Here is a 23,996-nt window from a genome sequence, read left to right as displayed (position 1 = left end):
ATTGTAACACACAAACGCTGGCTTGTATTTCAGGCCCAGCACATCAGCCTGAGCATTCTGTTTGCCAAACTTAAAAAAAAAAGAAACAATATTATATCCCCATTCTCCCTCCCGCGCCCCTCCCCCACAGATGAAAGAAAAAATTGCATCCACTTTCAAAGTCAACTGCTAATAAAGTCACAGTAAATTATTTTCCTCAATAATTTACACAAATTACAGGTCTAGACAGGACTGTCCTTATACAGTCTGAGTGCATTCCAATTCAGATTTTCTGGGTTAGGTAGGCGAAAGTCAGATTCAAACCTCAGGGCTGAGAAGAGATCCCCTGTTGAGGAATGTTGTTGAACACCACCTTGTCAGACGGAGCCTGTGTGTTGGTGCTTTGCCAGGGTAAGAGTTCTTTGCTAAAGCTGTGAATTCCAGTTAGGACTCATTTGGTGTGTACCAGCAACCTCCACAGATTTTTTTTGTTAAAACCATTAAAGTGTTGTAAATGTAAGACCATAGAGCTTCCTTTCTGTAGCGCTAAAGTTTAACTCCATTCAGCAATCTGAATTCTTCATTCTGGAATTTTCATTCCAAATATGATTTCATCCTTTAAGACAATTTATATGTGTAAAGCCAGAGGCATTGAATCACACATAAAAATTCAGTGTACTTGAAATATAAAAAAGGAATCTCCAGCAGGAGAACACAGTTACAAATACTCTAATTCCAGTGCTTGATGGAGAGCCAAGAGATCCGAGTGACTTGATATCCTCCAAAAGGGCATGTTGTGCTGTGTGGTTAAGAGAAGGAGGGCGGAGGGGAGAGAAGAGGGAGGGATGGAGAGAGATCATAACTATTGTCTCAACAAGGCTGCAGTACACATAGGATGTGAAGTCCCCCAAGTTCAAGGGAGGCCATTTAAAGGAGAGACGGTGATATTCGACGGCTTGGACGCATCAGTAACAGCAGTGTCAAAATCATAAAGAAATAGATCTGAACTGGATTTTAACGATGATTAAAACAAATGTTGACATTTCTTAAGTAACTTATATTTATTCTAGAGAAGTGGCATTGCCAATATCAACGTCTGGGGAAGCAAATTGGGCATCGAAGTCCTACCAGGCTGATGGAAAGGAAGTTTTAATCACTACATCACTCCTAAAGGTCCAGCTGTCATGTGACAAAACAAAACAAAAAAAAACATCAACTCCCTAAGCCCAAGCCTTTTGTCCGCTTGAGAGGAAAAGAAAGTTCATTCCTTTCTACGTAAAAAATAATTTGAAGCTGGACTATATAAGGTAGAAAAAAAAAGCAAGTTGACCGACTTTGTCTGAGTTAACTAATAATTTAAGCTAGTAAAAAAGTAGAGTTGATCTATTTCACTGGTGTTGGGTTGAGGGCAGGCACTCTAACATGTGTGCTCCATGGGGGAGATATTACTCCCAAGAGGGCACAAATGGATTCTTGGGGAATGAAAAACCTTTACACATTACAATTGCCTGTGGCCCTTAAAGAAATACAAGTAAGTATACCACTATACAGCAGTTACCATCAAGTCCATTCTGACTCATGGCGACCCCTTGTGCATCAGAGTGTGTGTATTAAGAAAAAAAAAAAAAAACAGTTGTTGAGCCAATTCTGACTTATGGAAATCCCATTGTGTGTCAGGGTAGAACCACGTTCCACAGAATTTTCGATCGTTAATTTTTCAGAAGTAGATCACCCAGCCTTTCTTCTGAGGTGCCTATGGGCGGACTTGAACCTCAGGCCTTTCAGTTAGCAGCTGAGTGCATAAACTGTTTGCACCATCTAGGGTCTCCATACAACGGTATATATGTAGTATCGAAATTTCATTCAGGGGAGTGATTAGGAAAAAAAATTTAAAAAGCTCTTTGGGAAATAATAACAATGACAAAAAAAAAAAAAAAAAAGGAAATCCTGTGCTACAGCAACAGAAACAGCAAAAACATTATTTTAAGTTTGGGCCAATGACATCTTGTAAAATATATATGTGTGGAATATAAATTCATATACATAATGGGAATACATATACACACACACACATACACATACGTAATGGAAAACACATTGGGTATCATTTTAATCATTACTGTTATAAAATTCTGTGCTGTTTGGTATGGTAGCCACTAGACACATGTGGCTATTGAACACTTGCTATGTGGCTAATTCCGTGTAAAACACATACTGAATTTAAAGAGACTGAAAAAGTATTCAATGGCAATTAATAATTGCTTACCGATTAGCAATTAAGATGATAATATTTTGGATATATTGGGTTAATTAAAATATGTTATTAAAATTAATTCTACTTGTCTCTTTTTGCTTTTTTTGATACAGCTTCTAGAAAATTTAAAATTATGTGTGTAGCTTGCAGTATACATTTCTGTAGGAGAGCTGTTGTATATTATTACCCCTAAACTTGGAGATCTCTTCTTAAATTCCCAAAACAAAGTATGTTTTTAGGTCAAATTACAGCACAGAGTTCCACCTAGAGGTAACTTTTTTTTTTTTTTATTCAGATCAGATCTATTTGTAATAACAAAATAGTACTTAATATTTCCACACATGCAGTTACAACTATATCCAAAGAAAAGCATGCATCCTGGGTATTAGAGAAACCAACCACCTATGTTTCAAAACAGAATTATAAGCCTTCACCATCACCAAAACTGTACCTACATAAACAACCATTTGGAAGTAGCATTCTAACCAAAGTTTACACTCACTTGGAGTCACGGCTTTTTCTCCTAAAGTTCTAGGTGTAAAGCAGAAGGTATGACAATTGGTATACACCAAGTCTACCTTTCACAACATGGACCATTGGGGTAGACTTTATAAAAGTTTTAATTTTCAAAGGCATATACTGTTCTGGTTTGGAAAAGTGAATTTTATTACCCTTGACCTAGATATATGTGAATTTTGCATAGGCTAAAAGATATGTAAACTATTTCCTGCAGTGGTTGCATCATTAACTACTATTTGTTGGGCACAATTATGACGTCAATGTGAAAAATCAAAACAATATGGATGCAGGACACTGACAAACGCCAGGGAGATTTCAATGGTGTGTGACTGGGAGCATCTCACGTAGTCAGCAGCGGAAGTTGTATTCCTTGAAGCTGCAGCCTTGACCTCATACAGGACATCCTTGGGTCCAGTGTGCTGTCTTGGGTCATTGACATTGACACTGTTAATTAAGACCTAGGTGCTCTGTGGGAATTTCAGGTGTGGCTGCCAAGACTGTCACCAAGCCTTCTAAAGTGCAAATGGTTTCTCTTTCTCCATTTTGCATGATTTGAGTTGACTAGAAACATAAATCATTTCCTTTCTTTTTCTATTATGGCCATAAACTTCTCATAAAAAATGGATAACTTTTTTTGAGAAACAGAATTCAGGTAAACATTACTGCACCTCCAAGTGTTCAGTGCAGGCTTTATTAGATCATGATTTGAAATCTCCTCAGGAGAACATGGATAAATATCTTTCTGTGTAAAATATTATGGGGCAGATATATCATTGTTTAAAAAATTAATTATTTCTTTTTGCTCTATAAATTCTGTTGCTTTTATCTTGGCTACACAATGTTTTGCTATTATTCGGTGAAAGAAGCTACAGAGCTCAGTGTTATGCTGACTGATACTTTGGTGTCTGCGGTCAGTCCTGACATCATTCTTCCTGTGATCCTGAGCCAACCATTTAATGGCTTTTAATTGCCTTGGTTTCTTATTCAGAAATAAAGGCCAGATGAAAAGCCTTATTTAAATACCTAGGGCCTATGAGATCTTTCCAATGTGTTCAAAGCCATCTGCTTGGCTTCATTTAAGTATTGATGGCTCACCAAAACAGAAGACACTCTTCTAGAAGGTGTGAGGCACACTGCTCCTAAGTCTCTAGGACAAATTGGCCCACAAAATGATCTGAATAATTCCTAGTTCATGAACGTTTTCTTAAATTCTCTCACAACAGTTTTTACTTCAGCTATTACATTTACCCTCATTCTACCCTCATTAATACTTACTTTCATGCAGTCCCCAAGATGGATGGTATAAAGAGGGTGAATGAGGAAAAGGGTAAGAGCTGGGCCTTTCACATCATCTATGGATCACATATATCTGCATGTTATACACACACACACACACACACAACACACACATTTACACACACACACACAAATGTAATTCAATTTTCCTACATTTCCTATCAAATTTCAGGCCAAAAAAATGCTAGACTCCAAATGGTTTATTTGAATGTAAGTATTGACCGTCTCATGCGCTCACTGCTTTGGATCTATAAATTTAAAATCATTTGTCAAGCTGCAACTGGGCCAAACTACAGGAATGCAAACAAAACGGCTTGCATTAGAAGGAACACACCAACATGATTTGAGACAGGTTACCTTTTTTGCTGCCTGTTCTTCTTCTACACCATCCCCAATTACAACATATACTACTTTTCTGCCAAACCTTTGCATTATTCGTTCAAAGCAACTTTCTTTTCCTGGAAGATAAACGAGATAAGAGTTCAGAGCGAAGTTACCTGGTTAGCGGCATGCTCCTCATCCCGGCCATCTCCAATCACAACATAAGTTATGTTAGTGCCAAATCTGGACACTATACGCTCAAAACAGCTTTCCTTGCCTGAAAAACAATGCACTGCTTATTCTTCCAGCCATTGCATTCAGTCACCTAAAGATTTATAAAGTGTTAAGTTAATTCCTCTTGAACATCACTTGAACTAGCTTGCAACTTCTGGACTTATGAAATCAACAAACCTGTTCGAATAACATTAAATTTTCACTTAGGGCAGATGATTAAGCAAATGTGTTTTACACTCCGAAAAAGTCAGTAGGGTTAAGCATTTTGACCCAGAGAAAAATGTATATTTACTTCACCAAAAGAATATCTGAACAATTTTTCAAAGCAACCCCACAAGTTTTAATAGCATTTGTTTATTTAATGCTAAGGCTCAATTTTATCTGATTTATTTTCAGTAGTGTAGACAAACCAGCGGAACATAGGACTGTGAAAAACTGAAGGTTCACCTCTAAGGAAAAAGGAAATACTAAGAGGTGGAATTACCTTGATAAACAGCTCCTTTCTTCAAGTGGATAAGAGCTAGTCCGCTCAGATTAATTTTACTAAGGGTGCTGTCCGACTGGGCCACAGCATTAAAGACACTATTATCCTCTGACAGCACTATAGGAATGTTGTTAGCTCCTGTCAAGTTGCTTCCAGCTCATAGAGACCCTACAAGACAGAGTAGAACTGCTCCATAGGATCTCCAAGGAGCGGCTGGTGGAGCGGCTGGTGGATTTGAACTGCTGGCCTTTTGGTTAGTAGCCAAGCTCTTAACCACTGTGCCACCGGGGCTCCTCCACTACAGCAGTATCGCTGTGGAATTTCACCATGGTCTTCATTTTTAAACACTGGTTCTTTCTGAACTTCATTCCCAGAAAGTTCATGCAGTCATGGCTACTTTTGCATTTTTTCTTAATCTGATAGTTCACAACTGGAAAAAATACTAGTTTAAAGGGAAAAAATGAAAATACGTTTTCAGATGGTACATAAGGAATGATTTGGCCAATAAAAAAGAATATTGTCCTTATTAAAAGAAATGCTTATGCTGGTATAAAATTATTTGATTTGTCAAAAGGCAAAATCAAATTTTCCAGTATATAAATTCTGCTAGCATGAATACATACGTTTATGTAAAACATGCATGGGATTGGGATTGAGGCTCTGAGTTGCAGTGTTTGCGACAATGTGGAATTTATTTTATAAATGCTTGGCTCTCTTTAACTGTGCTCCTAAAACAGCTGCAACTTGGGGCTCCTTTTGCCACTGCCAACACCAGACCTTTGAAAGGCCCAGGGCAGGTTATTTTTGGTGGGGATTTTAGGATTTTGAGCTGCTGTTGTCAAGGTGCCAGAGCCAAAGTTTGCTGACCTTCAGGGCATATTACACAGCTCATCCATTTCCCCGGGCATGTCCTTGATAAACAGTGGAATACATGACATGTTTTCTTTTAACTCTTTCAAGATGGGCAAAGTTGATGAGGTTTTAGTTCTCAAAGTTTATTAGAAGTCTCAATCTGGGAAATGTACTTAAAGTCAAAGATGGCTACACAGATAGACATTATCCAAAAAACAAGGTTATCATTCTTTGATTTGACATTGTACCTTTTTAAAAAATGTGGATTTCGGGACATTCATGTAATAGGAAAATTCCAGTTATGTTTCCTGATTTACAAAACCTTTTTTTTTTTTTCCTGGAGTAAAGGACACTAGCCCAAACATGTAAAACTCTCCTGTAATGCCAAAATAGTATTTTATCTTAGATCTAGATTATTGCATATGTAAGGATGCAAAGTTATATACACAAAAATATTAAATAATGTAACTAGAGATCTTGTACATGATTTAGATACCATGTGCCTTACTACTCTATGATATCTGAAGAATGAGTCAGAACTATCCAGATATTGGGTTTAGGATATCATTGGCCAAAAGTTTTCATAAAATTTACACACGCACAGAGAGTTTCAAGGATCTTTGTTATTTGAGATCTCTTCAAATTTGCCCAACGCTCAAAGCACACATTTGATGAAATAGAGGATCCTACAGAGACACATGCTTAAAAAAATCCCCCCAAAGACAAAGTTTGACATGATTTTCTTACCTATTTTAGTTGCACTGTAAATATTCTCAATGGGGAAAGCACCTCCTAAACTATAGAGTAGAACCTTCGCAAGAGCTGGGATCAGTTGAGTGGTCGTTACCAAGACATTTACACAGTTACTCCTAAGACAGGGAGGAAATACTTTTATATTCATTTTCTAATAATAAGTTCTAGCAGAATAAATTTAAAATTGTCACTGTGATCTCTGGATTCATAGCATGTGGATCCATGATAATTTAACCTTTCGGTGTTGTTGCTGTGTGCCCTGGAGTCAATTCCAACTCGTAGCAAGCCTGTAGGACAGAGCAGAACTGCCCCCTAGGGTTTCCAAGGCTGTACATAGGGGAGCAGATGGCCAGGTCTTTTCTCACGCGGAGCCACTGGTGGGTTCGAACTGCCAACCTTTCAATATTCAACAGTTATTTATGGAGTACTTACTACCTAGATCTAGGATAAAGATGTGGTAGTTTGCTTCCGTAAAGATCACAACCTTGGAAGCCCTATGGGGCAGCTCTACCCTGCCCTATACGGTTGCTATGAATCAGAATCGACTTAATGGCAATGGGTTTGGTTTTTGGTACTACGTGGAAGGCACCGTGACTGTGAATACATCCGAAAAATGCAAGAAGTAGAAGAAAATGGGCAAAAAGAAGTCATGAATGAGTGACATTTTTTTTTTCCTTTCTAAATTTTAAGGTATATAGGGAGAGAGACAAGTATATATACAATTGCAATATGAAGTATGTTCTATAACATAGACATCCTCAGGTCCCTGTGGAACCCTGGAGGTGGGTGCCTACCAAAGCCAGTAGCAATCATGGGAGGCTTATTACAAGAGGAGATGGCTTAGCTCTCAGTTTACAAATGTCTTTTTTCTGGCGATAGGACTCCATGGCCCAGGGTTTACAGGGCCTGAGAAGTAGAAGATACGAGCAGAAAGGATGTGATGGGAGGGTAGGAGGAGTTTTTTGGTTTTGTGCAAAAGCTAGAAGTCCTAATCAAGAGGCTGACAGAAGATAGCTCCCGAGGAGGTAGAAACGGAGAGAATTTTTATTTATTACTGGACTCAATGAATCCCTGAATCTCCTCCTCCACAGCAACAACAACAAAAGGGCAAATGCATCTAATGAGCCCAGTTCCAATCGTGTCAAAGGTCTCGCTCTTTGAGGGCAAGAATCTCCTATTCTGTAATTTATTCTGTAATTTAGGGCTGTTTATTTCATGTTGGGATATTATGGGGGGGGGGTGTTGGGATAAAGTTAATACCAAGAGATTGGGGATTGTGAGGAGGAGATCCATAAAGAATGGACTGTGGCCCTTTCTGGATTATTGGAAAATCGAACCATTCTGCATTGAAGGGCCGAAGCTACACACATGAAACTGGGAATCAGACTCACATCGCTATGAAACCTTTCTCTATTACATATTTTGTATTCTTTGACATGTATTTGTGAGGACCTGTGAAATATTCTCTACAATTCTGTCTAGAATTCTCTAGAATCCTACTGACAGCAGGGAACTGACTGTCAGAAGCTTGGTCTCAGTGGCAACTTAGAGCAGCAAGGTGAATGCTACTTGTCATAGGCATGTATACACTTACCCCCAAACACACTTAATATCATGTTTTATTTTCTTTAAATATATCATTTGTAAGGAAAAACTATAATTTATTTAAAAACAATGATAAACTAGCCTCTGAAAACAAACATTTCTAAATCATGTCTTGTAGATATCTGGCTTTGAATAGGAGCTTTGACTCCTGGAAGCAAGTGATGAGGTTATCAGTTATATTCCTACCTCTACTTTTAGAGGTAGAAATATAATAAATATTACCAATACAATCCTTAATTTGAGTGATGAAGAAATGAAGACCTAGAAAGTGACTTGTCCATCAGCACAAAGAAACTTCCCAAATAATGGCAGAGAGATTATTAAGAATAACACACAAAGACATCACTATATTGTGGCACTAAAGGGCCTACACAGTATTTTGTTAAAATACAATGCTGTCTGAAATCATAGGGAGATAATATTATAGAATGAAAATATGGTGGAATACAATAAAGCATGGGCTTTTTAACTTTTGAGATTTGGTTTTGAAATTCAGTTTCATTGTTTACACTTCAAGTCTTCAGTTATGACATTTCCTTTTTTACTATAAATGAAGCATATATTTATAATAGAAAGTCTGTAAAATACAGACAACTACAAAGAAGAAAAAGAAAGCTTATTATCTAATCATACAGAAATAACTTCTCTCTCCATTTTGCATATTTACTTTCTGTGTTTCTGTCAGTGTATGTATTTTTTTCCCACTGAGGCCATGCTATATACACAATTTTATATTCCACGTGTTTCATTTATTTATATCATGAGACTATTAATTTATATCACATGGCCTATTATTTCCTCTCCCCAATTAAAACATAATGTGTGCAAACAACTCCACCATGTGGATGTACCATAATTTTTTAAATTTAAGTTTAGATACTTAACATTGTTTTCAATTTCTCAATATTATAAATAATGCCACTTTACATATAAATTTTTTCCTAGATCTCTGATTGTATTCTTTAACTATATTCATAGAAGAGGAATTAGGGTCAACAGACAAACTTTTCTAAAGGCTCTGATACAAAATTTCACAATGTTTTGTATAAGCATCTAGTTACGCTGACTTTGCAGGGATTTTGTGAAACTACCTAAAAGCAAACCCATTGCTGTCGAGTCGATTCAGACTCATAGAGACCCTATAGGAGGGAGTAGAACTGCCCCACAGGGTTTCCAATGCTGTAATCTTTATGGAAGCAGACTGCCACATCTTTCTTCCAAGGGGCAGCTGGTGGGTTTGAACCGCTGACCTTTTGGGCAGCAGCCGAACACTTGACCACTGTACCACCAGGACTCCCTCTGTGAAACTACCAGTGAGGTAATATAAGTGAATAACTTAGCAGGTTCCGTGACGCTTAAGTCTTTTAATGTGCATTGATTTCTTTATCTCCTTCCCTTCCTTGTTATACCTTTGTTTATTTCTTAAAATCACATACCTTTGTAGTTGATACATTAAGGTTATCTGTTTAAACCACCAATGCAATAACCTTCAGTTTTTAACAATTTGGGAAAGATCTTTCAGAAATAATGAAAGCTGTGGACCTCCTCCTCCAAGAAACACACATTCAGCTACATTTTGCCCACAGTTTCAGGGGTTCAGGAGTCCTCATGTCCAGTTCCCCTGATCTTTGGCCCCCATGTCATCAGTTACAGCGATCACAAGAGAGTACATCCTACTCTCAAACAGTTTTAATTGTTAGACAATCCTTCTTTATACAGAGTCAAGCTCCTTCCTAGACTTCCTACTCATTGGTCCCAATTCTCTCCTTTGCAGATAGGATGAGAAATCTAATTTATTTTCAGCCTAACTGCTCAAACAGTCAAAACTGGCCATCTTGCTCCACACCTGGTTCTTCTTTAGACTAAACTCCCTGGTTTCTCCCTACAACTGTTTCTTTAACCTGGTTTCCACATCTTAAAACCCCCTCTGGTCACTTCACTGGACATCAGATGCCTCAACTTTGTCATTGTCCCTGTTGGAATGTGGTACCCAGAACTGAGCAAAGTCCTTTGCTGTGGCCTCTCAAATCAGACACAGGGAAGCTATTGCCCCTTCCTCGCTCCATTAGACACTTTGCTATCAGTGCAGCTCCAGAGCTTGCCACATGGTTAGAAAACCACATTCAAGATGTAATACACACCGTTCACTTTCATGTTCTTAATACTGGACTCTCCTTTTGCCCTGCCAATGGCTGTCTGTATCCTGATTCAGTCAGTCCTAATTTTATCTCTTATTTCCAATTTTGCGTTATCCATGATTTTGCTAACCAGGCTTTTATTTATTCATCTAACTTGTAAATAAAACTATGGAATAGTCAGTACAAAGATTCATCTCCACCCTCACTAGCTATCACTTTTCAGATTTTTATTTCCTTATTAATTAGCACTTCTGGCACATGTCTGTTAACTAGTTACAAATCTCTTTGATTCTGTTACCTATACTGTAAGTCAGAATTTCACTGTTTAGTTCAAACAACGAAAGGTTAGAATTTTTTCAAGGGCCATCTCTTGCCTTTTTGTTGCATTTAAATGATGTATCTTTTCTATTATAACCTAAAAGGCCTAAAACATGCATTTACTGTATAGACAGTATTGTTTTGTTTTTGTCATCATTCCTTGTACTTTGCCACCAACGGAATGCTCTCTTTTCTATTGCATTAGAAGCAACTTGACCTGTCTGTGGGGATTACTGGTGGGTATAAGGAGATAAGGATGGAGAGATGGAATCCCCTGGTTATACTGAGAAGCAGCAACCCTCCCCCAACACACACACACACACACACACACACACATGCAAACACATTGAGATTGAAACTCATCACTGGAGTCAGTGAATTGTTACTCTTCTTCAAACTCTAAAATAGTCTAGGAATTTTTATATATGTTGTGCTATTAGAACTACATCTTCAATACAATAAATATAGAAACTTCAATGATACCACTCACCTCGTACTAATAATTGATAATGACTTAAGTGCATTTGTTAGCCAGGAGTCTGTCAGCCCTTCAATCTCTGCCCTCAGTTGCAACCACGCATCTCTTTTGGCAGGGCCAAGGAGTCCTGCAACACCAAAAGCAAAGCTGAGTTAATAGACATGCAGTTTTTTCTGGAATACCTAGTTTGGCCTCCCTAGTCTAGCAGAGAAGCCCTGGTGGTGGAGTGGTTAAAGCACTCAGCTGCTAACCAAAAGGTCAGCGGTTTGTACCTACCAGCAGCTCTGTGGGAGAAAGATGTGGTAGTCTGCTCGCATAAAGATTACAGCCTTGGAAACTCTATGGGGAAGCTCTATTCTCTCCTACAGGGTTGCTATGAGTCAGGATAGACTTGGCAGCAGTGGGTTTGGTTTGGATTTGGTATGTCTAGTATAAATAGTTTTTATTCCAGTCTATATCAGAAATGGAGAGAGATACTGATTATCCATTCACTCATTCAACAGACATTTATTGAGCAACTTCTGGGTACCAGGTTCTGGGCTAAAAACTGGGGATATAACAGTGAAAAAGAAGGCCACAGTCTCTATCCCACTGAACCTCATGTCTGGTGCAGCAGACACCAATCACCTGGAGAGCTTTGAAAACTCTCGGTTCCACTTCAGTGAACTGTGATACCACAGGTCTAGAGGGCAAATGGGGTCTACTAGATGAAGGAATTCAAACCTCAAATAATTTGGCTGCCTGAAAATGTTTAATTTCTTATTGCTCACAATCATTTCCACTTTGAAATAGTAGTAATGGTACCATTGAACATAGCTTGTGAACCTCTCTAATACTAGTGCAAAAATGATCACAAATACTTTACTTTGTAAAAAAGAAGGTAAGCACTGTGTTTATAATCCTGACGTGCATGGCACGGTTATAGACAATGCTGTTATAAGAAAAGAGCTAGGTACACTGATTTTTTATTTAAAATGATGCAGATCTTGTGTTTATGACAAAATAAAGAAACAAAAACCAAACCTGTTGCCACTGAGTCGATTCTGATTCATGGCAATCCCATGTGTTAAAGACAGAGTACAGCTGCCCCATAGGGTTTTCTTGGCTGTATGTCATCTTTATGCAAGCAGATAGCCAGGCCTTTCTTCTGCAGTGCTGTCGGGTGGGTTTGAACTACCAACCTTTAGTTTTGTAGTCAAGACAAATAAGATCATGCAAATCAATTAAAAATGAAGGTTTTCTAATTTAAATTAACATGGGAGCCCTGGTGGCACGTGGTTAAGAGCTATGGCTGCTAACCAAAAGGACAGCAGTTTGAATCCACCAGCTGCTCCTTGGAAATCGTGTGGGGCAGTTCTACTCTGTCCCATAGGGTCATTATGAGTTAGAATCGACTCAACGGCAACAGGTTTGATTTTTCAATTTGGGAGCACATAAAGAAATGGAAAATTTCTTACCAAAATTTATACTTTCTAGCAAGTCTCACCACATGTCCTTGTATCAAGAAAGCATGTTCACATATCATACAAAATCGACTCTCATATGGTTGCTTACACTTGTTAAGATACACAATTATTTCATAGTAATCTTATTAATTTTAAAATAATTCAAATAATACTCTGTAAGTATGAAGTTATTATGTTTCTGAGTGATAAAAATTAATTCATATTTCCCAAAGAGAGATTCATTTTAATGTTAAACATGTTACCCACTATCAATTTTTAATAGAATATTCATTTGATTTTATAAAAATGTCTTGAATAGAATATTGGAATAAATTAGGAAACCAGAGTTGGGCCCCTAGGACTCTGACAAGGCAGCAGCTTTTGGATGCCACTTCTCATTTGTAAATGAATGCCTTCCATCAGATAATATCTAAGCTGCCTTTTGGTTCTAACATTAATATTGTCTATGATTTTAGGCTTTTTAGGTTCTCTTCTATTATGTATCTCAGTGCTAGGTACTGGCAAACAGACACGAAGCCCTACTATCAAGATATGTGTGTGTAAAATACGTATATGTAAGTATATAAGGAATATATAAATATTTTATTATATTACACTGCATTCTGGGAGTTCATAGATGGTGCAAATGGTTAACACACTCAGCTGCTAACCAAAAGGTTGGAGGCTCGAATCCAGCCAGAAGTTCCTCAGAAGAAAGGCCTGGGGATCTACTTTCAAAAAATCAGCTATTGGTTCTTTTATACTGTATTCTATAACATATATGTGAATATACCTATGTATAGTATTCACCAAAAAAAAAAAAAAAATCCATTGCCATCAAGTCAATTCCAACTCATAGAGACCCTATAGGACAGAGTAGAACTGCCCCATAGGGCTTCCAAGGAGTGGCTGGTGGATTGGAACTGTCAGTCTTTTGATTAGCAGCCAAGCTCCTAACCTCTCAGAGGTATATTTAACTCTATCTTTCAGTTCTTTTTTTTTTTCAGTTCTGGATTCTGGTTTATGCTCCACAATCATTCTTCATTTTTTAAAAAGAGAAATAAACTTAAAATCCTGGAAGAAGAATCTTATGTGACTTAATCACTAATCTTAGGAACCCCATGACCTAAAACTGATCTTAACAACAGAGATCATTGAGGCTTCTTGTGTCAAGAAGCACATACAGGACCTGTTTTCATGTTACCTGTAATATACGTGGATAAGGATAAAATGGTTTAGATACAACCTAGAGAATATTCACATTTTTAAAATCATGATAATTACAGTTAACTCTAACATGGGAAACATATACTGATGGATAATATGCAATTTTTAAAAGGATAAAATAGGCTTGCTGAAAGTCTTTAAATGACCCTTATCACTCTTCATTTTTGAAAGGGTTCCAAAAAAGGATTGCTAACTCTGTTTCAATGATTGGGCCTCTTCTCTGGGATCAGTCTTCTTCCCACGGATCCAAACAGCTCCTCTGTCTGATTCTCACTGATAACATCCCAAACACCAGCTGAAGAAGGGCAAACCAATTCCCTACTGTAAATCTTGACCGCACATTTGGACACACAGAACTTCACACACACACACACACACAATTCCCGATTTCTTTAACAGAGCTGCACGTTTTCTTTTGTAGTTAATTTTTTTTTCCATCAATTCTAAGAAACTTAAAATTCCAGACCAATGGAGTTCAGTAAGTGCTCAAGGATTTACTTAACAGTAGGATAGTCTTTAACATGGAACTATAGTTGAATTGCACCTATGCCTAAAGCGTCTTTAGGAGATTTAAAAAGCTACACATACCTCCAACGTTGTTCTTGTAGGTGTTATACAATTCTTTTACTCTTCTGTAACGAAAAGCCAACTTCCTCATCCAGTCAACCCCTCCTCTCACACCTGTTGGCAAACAAAGGTTTGCACTACTTGCAGCTGCATGGAAGCCATCAGTTGCAAAACTGTAGGTACTGCGACACCCAAAATACATTAAAAAGAAATAAAAGAAATAATTACATGTGCAAAACTCCATTGTTGAATTTCTGTAGGAAACGGCATACTGAAAGGCATGGCTTACCTTAAGTCCTGCCCGTTGTCATCGGAGGAAACGTCATCTATGTGAACTTGATCACACTCCTGTTAAAAACAGTGGAAAAGTTATTTGTGTTGTAAATGTTTGTCACCTCAGTTAGCTTTCCATCGTCTGCTGACCAGGCGACGGCCAGAAGATGGCAGCATTTGCCCATCCACCCTACCATCTCACTTCTGTTTTCTGCTTGGTGGAAAATGGTACCGTTTCTACTCTGTCAGATCTAAATCCAGGAGCGTGCCATAAAAAGGGGCCCTGAAAGCATATGGCAAGGAGGTTTCTTTAGAACAATTTATAGATTTAATCTTGACATTACTGGTAAGAAATTCTCTTTTGAATCTTTGTAATCGCTTTCTACACTTTCAGGCACTGATCTTGCATACTTAAGTATTAAAGCAAAACTAATCTGAAAGTATAAAAAACTATTTTGATCTGAAGACCTCAAGTCGTTACCCTTATTTATTCTTTGTTGAACAGCAAGAGGGGGGCTTGACACATTATGGTGTCCTGTGAGATTTCCATGACTTCCTGCTTTCAGTGGGGCCAGAATACCATGAAAGAACCATGCTGGTCTTATTTTAAAAGTCCTGGTTGTCTACCATACAGTAAAAAGGTAATAACCACAGAGGCTGACTTACTCTCCTTTTCAGGTTTTTTGTTTTGTTCTGTTTTTAAACTAAAAAGAATACTTAAAGATAAAGGGGAGATAAAGACGATTTATCCTTTTAGAAGAAAACTAACTTCAGGTAAGTATACACACACGTGACCTGATTTTAGTTAGAGTGTGCTCAAGTTAAATGGCTACTTTTCTGTATAGATTCAATTATTTTTTGCTGTTCTAGTAGTGTCATGAAGCCCTGGTGGTGCAGTGGTTAAGAGCTTGGCTGCTAACCAAAAGGTTGGCAGTTCAAATCCACCAGCCGCTCCTTGGAAACCCTATTCGGCCATTCTACTCTGTCCTATTGGATCGCTATGAGTTGGAATCAACTTGACGGCAACAGGTTTAATAACCTTCAAATAATCTGCAAAGGTCCAGAAAAATATTATACCTGTTGGCAAACAAAGGATCTGGAGATGGAATTTGTATAGGGCATTTAAAATATGTATTTCTTACGCTAACCTCAGCTGAAGTATTGTTTAGCATTTTGGGCCTCTTTCCTGCCCTTTCTCCCACCCCCAAATTATTTCAATCATACTCACATATTCTGACATACATAGTGCTTACCAATCAGAATATTAAAAAAATCACTAAATTTGAAAATATAATGCCACACTAAAAAAAGACTTTTCAACTAGTATTTATATTATGATGGGACTTAGAAATATCTGGTTGTCGAATATTTACTATCTGGTCTCTAGCTTTCCACATATAGTGTATCAGATACTGCTGCGGTTTAAAGATGAACTGGTTGGCTCAGGGTTCCTTTAAAATATAAAACTCAATCAATACAATTTTGGTAAATAACCCCAAAATCCTGGTAAATTAACTTTAAAACTTCGTATGATTTACATAAATTATGAGTTTAGGAATTTCTGAATAAATCTCTACCTACAATCCTAGATAAGGAGACACAAAATTTAATCTGTCTGCAAGCTCCCCGAGGGTGATGTTTGGTTCACCAGGATATATCCTCACTTAAGGTACAATTGGAGCCGTGATGGCACAGTGGTTAAGAGCTTGGCTACCAACCAAAAGGCTGGTGGTTCAAATCCATCAGCTGCTCCTGGGAAACCCTATGGGGCAGTTCTACTCTGCCCTATAGGGTTGCTATGAGTTGGCATCAATTCATTGGCAGTGGGTTTGGTTTTTGGTGGGTTAAAGTAAAATCTGGTAGAGAGTAACCTTTCAACAATTATTTATTGAATGAATGGCATAAGCCTAAGCAAGTGATAATTCTTGACAGAACTACTGAATCACTTAAGTTTTCTAATATAGTGTTATGGTGATATAAAATAATGATATCCTAGACGGTGAGGACTTGTGAGAACATATTTATATCAAGAGTGGGGAGGAAGAATCCTTGCTAATTACCCTGGTAATTAAGTTATTTCTATATTTAATACCCTCTCATCCTAATTTGTAGAGAAATTCTCCTGACATTTCCAGTCTTAACTCGCATGATTAATTTGTACATAGTTCACCCCAAAGGTATTTTTTTTGTCCCTGAGGACAACAGTATATCAAACTTATTGGACCATGAGCTTCCATATTTGAAGTTATGTTTGAGGTTTTTCCAAATCTAACTTCTCTTTAAATTTATGCCTAGTTAACTCTGACTGTTTTCTCTGGATTGCCGCCTAGGGATTACAGTCCAGTGAAAGAAACCTGAACTTCAATCATTTACATTTTTAGAAAAATCTAAATAATTGTTCTTTCATTAGGTTTCACCCTAAGGAACTTTGCAAGAATCATTTTTTACCCAAATCTGAAGTACTAAAAACACCGCGATGTTGTGGTTTTAATTACACAATTTTCAGTAGAAGAGTTTAAACCTCTGCGATAATTCTGTTACTAATCCTAAATTCTTTAATTTTACCTTATTGGCATATAAGGTGACCGCAAAGTTGTCACTGATATTTATCAGCTGGAATTGACAGCCGTCTTTGCTCCCTTTGGTGATTCCATACTCCCTGGTGTCTTCTTTTGTGGAAGTTATTCTAACTGAACTAACATTTTATTTAAACAGAGTGTCCTCATTTTAGGAAAAATGGTGTACACATTTTGCTTCTCTGCAGTTGGGCAGGATGTAGTGAAGTGTCTATTAGTAGGATTTAAATTTGTATCTTTTAAGGAATTATGTGAGCAGCAGCTGCTACTACATATGTTACAATATCTATTGAAGGATTTAAGTCTCAAATTAGATTTTTAGGCTAAAAAATGGGCCCTGGAGAATAAATCTACAAGGAAAAACATATAATAAAAAATATAATCTCAAATTCTCCTTTTTGGCAATAGAGCACAAATAGCTTTACTTCCAGTTAGGGGCCTATGGCAATCTTTGCCTGCATGGGATTTACTGAAAGGGAAATTGTGTGAAATCAAAGTAACTTTCAAATTCAGATGCAGAAGGATGGCAGGCATCTATGTAACTATACTGAAAGATCTTGATAGCTATTTTTTAGACTTTATTACTTTTAGTGCTTATTTATCTTCCTGAAGTTAATAATAAACTTTTGAGTGTCCTTGGGCACTTCACGCAAGTGTATGAGTGTAATGGGAGTTCCTTTAACTTATATGCAGACAGTCAATAACTTCATGGATCAAGTGCAGTACTGGTGGATAGCTAAGTTTCAGAGTTTGAATCAAATGGGATTTTTATCACATTCTAAAACACAGCGACAAAAAAGATATGATCAGAGTATGGAAAAAACAATAACAATATTTTCTCAGTTTCGCTATTTCTACCAGAGATCCTGCCAGGTGTTTTTTAAATATACATTTACTATAATAGCTAACTCAAAATAAAAACTGTTAAAGCACCGTAGCTGACTATAACATGATATGCCAATATTCATTTCAAACGTGAAGGTATTTATACAGTGATCAAATGCTACTTTCAACTTCTCATTTTAGTGTTCTTCCAAAAGTTGAGTGATAAATTTATTCCATCTGGCTTCATATATGCCACTAAAAAAACTAAAGGGTCATTTGTTTCATTTATTTCTATTAAAAAAATAATCAAATGAAATAAAATTTATACAATTTGAAAAAAGAAAACATTTTACACTTCTTTTTTTTATTCTTTCTTTTTTACAGCTTTAAAAGGGCTAATAATCTTAGAATCCTCTTCAGAATGAAAATCATTCACTTCACCAACAGAAAGGCTAACTTAAAAAGCTATCACTGTCTATAAAAAAAATTCAAGTTCCAAATAAGGTTAAAATGTGTTTCCTATTATCATGTATATATAAAATCATTCTTCATACCAGGCAGATATAAGAAGTTAAAAAAAAAAAATTACTTTAATCCAGGTTTTAGAGAGGTGATTATTATTATTTTTTTTTAAAACGGGAAAACTTGCCTAAGAATACTAATGTTTCATATTGTCCATTAAATAAAAAAGACCCCTTTGAAATAGACAGTAATTTTATTATCCGGTGAAAACAATGGCTCACTGCAGAGAAAACAACAAAAAGTGTGATCACCCAGTAGATTTCTGCATGTACATTCATGGCATATACGGAAACACCCATCTCAGTCTCATATCTCTAATGGAACTAAAACTGGGTTTAAGACCTTGTCAATTTTAAGACTTATTTAATATAGTCACTCACTAACTTGGCTTTTTTTTTCTTTCTCACAAGCTCTTAATTCAGCATAGTGTGGAGGCAGAGGTATGTGTGGAGCCAGACAGACATGGGTTAAAATCTCAGCTATCTCATTAGCTAGGTAGTAACCTTGGACATGGTACCTATGCTTTTGGACCCTACAGTTTCTCTCCCGCAAAAACACTGTAATACATATATTTATTTCAAAAGGATGTCATTTAATTAACAGAAATATCAACATAACATCTGTAGGTCAAATTGGGGTCTCGGTAATAATAATAATTGCCCCCCTTCTTCATAGATAAATGCTTCTATTTCAACTATTTTTATTTAACTGTGAGATAAAAAATTAAATGTGTCATTTTAAAAAAAGGGAGAGAAGTCTCTGTTTCAGCATAGTTATGCTCAGTCAAGCAATACTTCTACCTAGTGCCCAAACTACACAATTATTTTAAACTCTGTCTTCTAAATGCCTAATAACTCAGGTCATTAGCACACATATTATACGCCTGACTGCAGTACATACTCAGTTATTCTGAGGCTATTTTTCTAAGACCCTTTGTTTTTGTCTTTTGGTTGTACTTTCCTTGCCTCTTGTTTGTCTTTTAAACGTTTGAGGTTGGAAATGGAAAAATAAATTAGAAAAAAGAGAAGACAAAGGCATTCAAACCAGTCAGAGGTGCTGTGTAATAGCTCTAGCATGGTTTTACCCAGAAGGAGATGAAACGAGGAATGATAATGTAGACTAACATCAGGTTTCTGATTATCCACAAGTGTTAATGAGTCATGTTATCACTATGAATAGTACCTGTGAATACTTGTCTAACATTTAACTTAATAGTATTTTGGTTAGTAACATGAAAAGGCTAACACTGATTCCAAAGGTACCAAATGGGCTGAGGTTAACACACTAAAAGAACCAAGAGTAGTGTACAGGGGATATATAGAATGGGACAGTAAAGTAGACCTTCTCTTCTGAGATATAGGAGATTAACAGATTTTTTGTTGTTGTTCTAAATAAGTTCCAGTAAATATGAATTATTCATTAAGACAACTTAGCTTTCTGCTTATCTTTGTACATACAATTTTTTCCCTTGACATGAACTTTATAGTTCTCTCGAGCTAAATTTCCAACTTTCTGTTTTCTCAAGGTTACCTGCATATATACAAACCATTGAGGAGTTTTAGATGTTGGAGACAACTATTCTCACCTTTTAAATGCTTACCTCTAAGTCATTAAAAAATAAATGTGTATCAGCAAGATTAAAAATCATTTCCTCCATTCGGAGTCCCAGGGTTACAGCCATGGGGGGATCCTGAAAAGAAAATGCACACATAATGAGGTAAAATTTCAGTAGCTACAGTTATTATTAAAAAGTTTTAAGTGCATCTTGTGCGTGGCAGGAGAAAAAGACTATGAATTTTTAGCTAACATTCAAAGGGCAGCCTAATTATCTGAAAAGGAGCATTTCCGAAGGGAGATTTAAGACATAACAAATGGACAGATACCTCTGTGAATTTACAGAAATTTATGCACACATAAAGATCACTCAGGAGACATTTTCATATAAAGTCATATGTTCATGATAGCAACAGGAAGGAAGGAAGTCATATCATATGACCCAGTTTACATTATTACCCCATGGGAAGCCCTTTGGAGAAAGGTATTTAAATAGGGTACAAATGAAGCAGGCTTTCAGAAAGAGGAAAGGATGTCCCTTAAGGATGAGGACAAACGATCACAGGTAGGAAGTGGAGAAAGTAGGTAGAGAATGTTATCTTGAGGTGGGATATGAAGAGATGGTAGAGAACGAAGCCACCAATTCATTATTAATTGCATTTTTATCAACAGGGCAATAGGCATATCCTCTTGAATATGTGTATAGTTTGGTTTAACCGGCATTTGACTAAGGTTGAAGAAGGAAGAACAGGGGATAACTAAAAAAAAAAAAAAAATAGTTGCGTTTAGTTGCATTTGAATTATGGTGTTGGTGAAGAATACTGAATATACCCTGGACTGCCAGAAGAATGAACAAGTCTGTCTTGGAAGAAGTACAACTTAAGAATTACAATCTAAGAAGAATTGGTGCATTTAAATAATGGTGTTGGTGAAGAATATTGAATATACCGTGAACTACCAGAATAATGAACAAATCTGACTTGAAAGAAGTACAGCCAGAATACTCCTTAGAAGTAAGGATGACGAGACTTCGCCTCACATATTTTGGACATGCTATCAGAAGGGACCAGTCCCTGGAGAAGAACATCATGCTTGGTAAAGTAGAGGGTCAGAGGAAAAGAGGAAGACTCTCAAGGAGATGGACTGACACAGTGGCTGCAAAAGCAGGCTCAAACATAGCAATGATTGTGAGGATGGCTCAGGACCAGGCAGTGTTTCATTCTGTTGTAGATAGGGTCATTACGAGTCCAAACCAATTCGATGGCACCTAACAAAAAAAAAAAAAAACAGTCTAGGAAGAAAATACATATTTTTAGAAGTTTGGTGAAAACTAAGGGATTGAGAGTCAAAATGACTCAATTTTTGTTTACAGAAACCAAGATATTAGACAAAGCAAGGAGTTGAGTGTCAAGACCAGATTTGTTACTTTACCAGGTTTAACTGAGGTTGAAGGTCTAAGAGAGCTAAAAACTAAAAGAGCATTGAGAGCTAAAGACAGAGGAGTAATTCACACAAACATTGTGCTTGCAATTATGAAAGCTGGAATGATCCCTAAAGGAGAACCGCTATAGGTGTGAGTCTGGAGATAAGGAAAATGGAAAACTGGAAGGAACAAATCCTCAGAATTTGAGACCAGAATGCGTATTAGAGGGGAGAAGAATGTGGTTTTGAATATAGCTGACAAGTCTAGAAGAATACTATTGGCTTTGGCTGAGAAGTTATTTTGGAAGACCTTAGAGGGTGATCTGGGTTGAGTGGCTGGGCCAGGAGCCAGACTGTAGGGATTTGAGGAGAAAGAACTGAAATTGTGTTTTCAACATTCTAAAAAAAAAGGGCATTTCAAGAAACATATTTAAACTTGGGGAAATACAATGTTAACTTTATTACAAGTTATGAAAAGAACATGAAACCTAGGTCAAGCCAAGAGATTCATCCACACACCTGAACTGATTCCGTTTGTGAATAAAATCCTCTCTTTATTCTTTAACTACGCTGCAAAAACCAACTTCTTCCTATACTTCCTGCCATAATGCTTTAAGAGGGAAGCCTTAGAGTGTAAACTTATTTATAGTAAGTGTAAATCATATATTCTGTAACCATTAAAACCTAGAGAATAGGGATTGGGTGCTAAGGAAAAAAGATGTTATTGAGGTGTGTTGATGAAACATAAATAGTTGATGTGGGGAAAGATGTGTAAGACACTAAGAATAAGCTGGACTTCAATGAAATTCTCTAATTGTTTACATTTCTTCACTAGAGATTTCTGTAGATTTCATAGCTGGAGATTCTCACTTCTCAAAAATGGATGCTTATTGTCCCCACACTCTATGGCATCCTGCTTTGTGTCCTCTGGTCAGCATTACTCTACTGCTAGGATTCATTTGTCTCCCCGCGGCAGGACCACTTGGGGGCAACATACCCAAAGGTCAAATAAATTCCATTTCATCCAACATATATTTATTCAAGACCAAGAACAAAAATATTCAAGAGCCTATTTTGTGTCACAAAAAGTTTTGGATCTCATAGAGGGCTCCCTTGCCGCTTCCTTCAAGAATAAAATCCATCTCCTTTTTCTTATTTCTTTTGTTGTTGTGGTGGTTCATGTTTCTATTGTTGAATTACAACTTCTGAAGGTTAAATACAATTTTTAAAGATATACATTTTTGTTGTTGAAATACAATTCCTGAAGGTTAAATACAATTTTTAAAAATATACATTTTGCCCTTTTTTTTCTTAAAAATGCTCATTGCAAGTCTTTTTTTGGGAGGGGGGATTGGATAGACAGAGAACATAGAAAACTTGTAAATATTCTGTCTAGTCAGGGAACCGTGAACAAAAAGTCTACAGAAATATCAGGAAAAATCAAATGTAATTATAGCATGAAAACATATAATTCCATTAGTGACGCTCTATGCTTTTGAGGAATGTTCACTGATGCAAGACAATAAAACTGAGCTCCACACTACTCCATTATGTTACTGATGATTACTGCCTTAAAGATATACATTTCAGACAGGGATTCAGAAATATTTAAAAGGTTTTCCTTCTGGAGACCAGGTTGCCTAAGTTCTTATCCTGTGACTGGCCAAATTTTCTTTGAAAAGTTATACTAAAATGATTGAATTCCTTATTTTTCATTCTCCACATTATTTGCATTTACAGAACAGATTTATGGGGATGGGAGAAAACATACTGTTCATCATTGATTGTTATTTTCATCAATTCCACGCTTCTGTAGTACGTAACTCTCTATGCTACCCAAACAGTGAGAGGAAAATCCATGAAGAGTGCATTTTGTGCATCTGATAAGCATGCAAACAAATATAATTTGAAAAAACTAACAAAACAAGAATGCTCTAGGAAGCAAGCATAGCGTATGGCATGATGAAAACTGTATTTGAGCACTCCATCGGAATGTAACCCCACAGCACTGGGAGGGCTGTTCATTTGTTTTTCAAGCTGTGGCGATTCCACATCACACACTCTACTAGAGCCAGGATTTAGTAAGCATTTTGGCAAAGTATCATTTGTTAACTGGGAAAGTTTAGGTTTGAGGTTTGCCTGAGTGTGAACTAGCTGTATTTTATGAAGGTTTCCAGAGAGCAAAGCCTGTTGAAAGGGGGGTGTTTCGTCAGCCATGCCAGAGGCTCAACACAGATGGACTTGGGTTGGTCATATCACAGGCCAAAGAAAACCATGCTTGTAAGAGGTAGTAAGCTTGTTTCTAAGAGAATATCTAGTGAGGGCTGACTTTCAAATATCTAATTGTACTTTCT

General features: G+C 37.0%; 1 protein-coding gene across 3 annotated transcripts in view; it reads right to left on the bottom strand.

Moving 5' to 3' along the window:
- Window positions 1-697: 697 nt before the first annotated feature.
- Window positions 698-23,996, bottom strand: part of EYA4 (EYA transcriptional coactivator and phosphatase 4) — a 75,644-nt gene continuing 52,345 nt past the window's right edge. For 2 of the 3 annotated variants that reach the window (XM_064291009.1, XM_064291016.1), the window contains exons 9-15: window positions 20,267-20,356; window positions 14,760-14,818; window positions 14,492-14,652; window positions 11,244-11,358; window positions 6,687-6,808; window positions 4,406-4,506; window positions 698-778 (exon numbers count right to left, since the gene is read on the bottom strand). In XM_064291009.1, the coding sequence (XP_064147079.1) occupies window positions 698-778; window positions 4,406-4,506; window positions 6,687-6,808; window positions 11,244-11,358; window positions 14,492-14,652; window positions 14,760-14,818; window positions 20,267-20,356 (729 nt within the window). The remainder of the gene's footprint in view (window positions 779-4,405; window positions 4,507-6,686; window positions 6,809-11,243; window positions 11,359-14,491; window positions 14,653-14,759; window positions 14,819-20,266; window positions 20,357-23,996) is intronic. The other variant, XM_064291023.1, reaches the window with a different exon arrangement.

Source organism: Loxodonta africana, chromosome 1, assembly GCF_030014295.1.
Source record: "Loxodonta africana isolate mLoxAfr1 chromosome 1, mLoxAfr1.hap2, whole genome shotgun sequence".
Taxonomy (NCBI): domain Eukaryota; kingdom Metazoa; phylum Chordata; class Mammalia; order Proboscidea; family Elephantidae; genus Loxodonta; species Loxodonta africana.
Note: the sequence above shows the minus strand (reverse complement) of the source record. Positions and strands in the feature narration are given on the sequence as shown.